This window comes from Notothenia coriiceps, unplaced genomic scaffold, assembly GCF_000735185.1.
Source record: "Notothenia coriiceps isolate Sejong01 unplaced genomic scaffold, NC01 NC01_scaffold00013020, whole genome shotgun sequence".
Lineage (NCBI taxonomy): Eukaryota > Metazoa > Chordata > Actinopteri > Perciformes > Nototheniidae > Notothenia > Notothenia coriiceps.
The window spans coordinates 1-4,927 of NW_011345721.1; the positions used below are offsets into that span (position 1 = coordinate 1).

The 4,927-nt window shown below is 40.1% G+C and overlaps 1 protein-coding gene across 1 annotated transcript; it reads right to left on the bottom strand.

Moving 5' to 3' along the window:
* Nucleotides 1-375: 375 nt before the first annotated feature.
* On the bottom strand, nucleotides 376-4,539 carry LOC104947771 (coiled-coil domain-containing protein lobo homolog; the record flags this gene model as incomplete). Its single annotated transcript, XM_010773860.1, has 6 exons — nucleotides 4,501-4,539; nucleotides 3,307-3,419; nucleotides 2,179-2,338; nucleotides 1,622-1,747; nucleotides 657-851; nucleotides 376-531 (listed from the first exon to the last, which is right to left on the bottom strand). Coding segments are annotated over exons 2-6 (750 nt in total), but the record flags the coding sequence as incomplete, so codon positions are not given.
* Between the last annotated feature and the right edge of the window lie 388 nt (nucleotides 4,540-4,927).

Below are 4,927 nucleotides of genomic sequence, written 5' to 3' on the forward strand. Positions count from 1 at the left end.
CACACTCTCTCTCTCTCTCACACACACACACACACACACACACAGACAGACACACACAAACGGACACACACTCTTACTCTCTCTCACACAGACACACACAGACACACACACACACACACACTCTCTCTCTCACTCACTCACTCTCTCACACACACACACACACACACACACACACACACACACACACACACACACACACACACACACACACACACACACACACACACACACACACACACACACTATCTCTCTCTCTCTCTCTCTGTCTCTCTCTCTCACACACACACACACACACACACACACACACACACACACACACACACACACACACACACACACACACACACACACACACACACACACACACACACACACAGATCCTGTTACCTCCTGTAGTTTTTGTTTGTGAAGCATCTCGGCCTCTGCCTCCTGTTTCTTCTGCTCTAGCTGCGTCAGAAAGCGACTCTTCATTTCCCTCAGAGGTTTCACTGTGTATTTATTCTCCTGCGGCTCCTCCTCGGAGATCTTGCCCTGCAAAAACAAACACAAAGCACAGCCAGGCAGACGCACACCTTTGAATCACCGATGTGTCTGAACAGCTGCTCTCCTTTTTTAATGTACCGTTTTTTAACCCTGGAACCTCGGATAGCACTGACCTTGACCTGGGTGTCCAGCAGGGGGCACTCCTGCAGGCTGCGGTCCATCAGACACATCTCTCTCACAGCGTAGCCGCTGACACAGTAAGCGTCGTAGTGGTTGCCGAGCAGCAGGCTGCACAGCAGGGTGGCGGATTCAAAACATGTGGCACTCTGATTCTGCAGCACTGAGCTGGAGGAGAACAAATACCTTGGCTGGGACAGAAACACACGGAGAGATCAGTGAGGGGCCTAACCTAATGGCCACAACAGATCCCTGCGCCACAACTTCTGTATGCACCTACTGAAGATGTTCTGTTCACAAAGAGACAGATAATTACCACAAAAAGTGGAAAAATACAAAAAAGGGGAACAAACGACTACAGAGATGCAAAACAAACAAAGAAAGACGAAAAAAACAAAGAAACGCGGACACAAAAAACAAGAGATACAAATTTTTTTATCAAAAAAAGCAAAACAAACACAAAAAACACACAGTGCCTACAAAGAGAACAGAAAAACGAAAAAAAAATGTCTAGGAGAGAGACACAAAAGGACCTCAAACGGCCTGAAAACTACCACAAAGAGGGACAAAATGTCTATATAAAGATGCAAAACAACCACGAAAGGAACAATAACAACAACAGACACAAAAAGACAACAAAGAGGAGCAACACGAAAACACTAAATGATATCAACCATATTGGCCCCTAATTTTTCAGCTCAAAATCAGAATGCTTCCCCAGTCTAAGTCGTTGTGTTTTTTGGGCTCTCCTTGCACTACTTTATGTGTTTCTGGTGTTGCACTGTTTGAGGGGCATGTGGCCTAAGATTTTCATTTGTACATACCTACACTAACTTTGCACAAATGACAATAAAAGCCTTGAATCTTGAATATGAAAGAAGGAAACCCTCTCTGATGCAACCACTATTTGCACCAAGCGTTCACTACTGTATATCTGCCCTTGTGTTGTTTTTCTTCTCACCAGATCCACAGGTGGCTCCAAAGGGTCCAGAGACAGGAAGTCAGCCACCAAGGAGGCGCATCCCTCCCAGGCGAAAATTTCGGGGAAGACTGTCGGTGTGGGCCGGAGAGTCATGGACACAAACTTCTGAATATTAGAAAAACATACGCAGGAATTAGACAGAGCTATATACAGTCAAGTATATGGACGGGACAATGTGGAAAGGAATTGCGGATTGTGATAATGGATGAGTTGATCGTGGTGAATTTATATTACCGGGATGATATTGATATCTAATAAATTACTAGAACAAGTTCGGTAAATTGCTATTAAAATAAAAATAAATCTTAACAACATTTAAGGTTAAGTGCTTCTAGTAAGAGTTTCAAGCATAGTGTGATGATTATCAGGATACTACTGTACTTCGTAATTTTTGACGGAAATACAATTTTCATATTGCCCCATGCCTAGTTTATGGGTTGTTTGAAGATGTAACGAACAGGTGGCTGATGATGCAAAAAATATGTTGAGTTATGTGGACACAGGGCCTTAAGTGGATTTAGCCTTTTCAGTTTTACCCTGACTCCACATTCGTTGACCGGGCAGAGCAGCAGGGGTTTGCGGTCGGGATACAGGAGTGAATACTGACGCTGGAAGTTGTCGGCGATGGCCAGCAGTCGGATCTGGTCGGGGGAGTTAACCCTGTAGGACTCTGGACACAGCTCGTCCACCTTCAGGCTGATGAAGGACAGGGAATACATGACGTTTCATTTTTTTATTTGTTCCGTTCATGGTATGCACAACTTCATGTATAACAATTATTTACAAAACATGTCTCTATAAACACACCATACCCGAAAAGGAGCAGGTGACATAAATGACATTTTTTTACCAACCATTAAATACCTTGATGCAACATCATGCTTTCATTACATCTACCCATCACCTTACCAGGGATTGTTTTCTAATTTGATAGTCTATATACCTTGTTTGAATGTGTTTGTAAATTACATCTTGTGATGGAAACTTCTAAAGCAATGGAGAGAAGAGACTCAGAGAGACACGAGGAGAGCAGGGACTTTGATGGCAAACACTGATGGTTCATTTGGAGCTTGGGCCGGAGAATTCACAAGACATGTCGTGTGCCACGAGTTGACACAGCGGTTGCCAAATCAATTCTGACGATCTCTACCCCAGACCCATGTATTTAGCTGGTTCTGAGAGAATAATCAACATTGTGCATAACAAGGTAAAATAGGCAAAGCACAATAACACCTCTATCAGCTGACGCCAACAGGCAGGGACAGGGAGACAGAACACTGAGAGCAGAGCAGCCAAGGCTACAGGTGCCTGTGCTCAGTGAGGGCAGGACAGACTGATCACCTGGGTCAAAGTTATGGGCCTAGGAAAATATTTCCCCAACACATCTCTTGAGTGAAAAGTGCACTTAAAATAAAGTGTATTAGCCTACTATAAAATACTTTTTAGTAAAATGGAACTTACAAACTACTTACAATTGATCATCAAAAGCAAATTACTAATTGTTTCAGCCATAAATGTATGAATATATATATTAAATGCAACAATTAGTAGTTCATTAGTCACCTAACGGCGCAGTTTCCTCACTTTTTACCCCGAGTCATCATGGTCTCATCCAGTGTGTGATATGTGTGAGTGTGTGTTGTGTGTTGTAAGTGGACACTCACTGAAGCTCCTGAGAAACACTTTTCTTCATCGGCTCTGGGTCATCCTCCTCCTCCTCTTCTGTCTCTCCACCTCTGCCCTGCTCCTCACTGTCTGACTCCACTACAGTCTCCATCTTTTGTAGGAGCGTTAATATCAAGTATACACAAACAGACGGAAAAGCCAGTCAGAAACAAAGACATTATCATCAAACACAATAGAAGCTTATGATGATTTCTTTGTATTGTCCTCTCGCCTACAGAGAACTTGCATCATGTGTTTGTCACCACAAAGAACGTTTGTATTCTGTAACCTTTAAACTGCATTGAACAGGAATTGTGCTCCTAATTATATGTATTCTATACAATGACATATGATAATATACAACAGATAAAACATGTCAAATGCAATTCTGAATGACCATTCCACTTAGTTGCAGTATTATCCGTAATAAACATTATATATATGATATGTTTTATAATGATTGATCATTAAAGTGTTCTCAAAGCTGGTAAAGGTGCAGTTAGTTTGAATGACTTTGTATACTGCAGGGTAGCTTGTGAATTTACTCCAGGTGGAACTAAAGTCTGATTTAAGTGTTGATTTGAATTATTAAACCAAATCTGCAAAGTAACTATAAGTAATAAATAAATGCAGCGTAGTAAAAGTACAAAGTAACAAAACATTGAAATGCTCAAGTAAAGTTCAAATACAGTATTTGGCTAAATGTACTAAATTACTTTACAGCGAAATGTTTTTGCAACACTTTTTGCTGCATATTAGTGTTTTATGTTTTACAGATACTTCAAAATAACTTAATGTGCTTTGACACAATGAGGTCCATCTTAACTTACTACTTAATTAATGAAGACATTAACACCAGCGGGAACAATCAACGGTAACTTTAATACACCTTTGGAGTTTTGCAATTTGAATTAGGCTAACGTTAGCTTCAGTGGTGTAATGTTACTAATTACATTGACTCAAGTACTGTCTTATTTTAAAGTAGTTTTATAGCAGCAGTATATTATTTTTAAACTGTAAAAGTATTGCTACTTTTACTAAAGTAAATTATCTGATCATTCTTCCACCTCTAGCTAGTGTTACAATAACAATGAGCTCTACTGTTAATGTAACATAAGGGATACATGAGTAACTTAAGAAAAACGATTCAAATATACAGTGTAATAGAATAAATAAAGTATTTTAAGTCATACTCATCCCGTCGTACAGAAATAAAAACGGCTTAGTTGGAGTCTCTCTTCTGTGTAGCTAACTAACTTCAGTTGTGACTGCTCCGTGTCCACGGTAACAGCCATGCGTGATGATGACGTAAAGACGCCTTACGTTACGTGATCTCTCTAAACATGAAACTGGACAGACGATACAACTTCAGGAGGAGGACATTTTAAATGTGATTTTTAATACATTATATAATGTATGATCCATCAATATTTGTTCTTTAAATGTATTTCTTTATACAGTATATATGTTTGTTTTCACTTTTCTGTACTGTATCTGTACCTATATGCCCCTGATGTGATGTCAAGGTGTTGTGTGTATAATGTTTGATGTAAATGTATATTAATCAGGGAAATAACCATTCTGGCCAATAACCAATACCAGACAATAATCCAACCATGT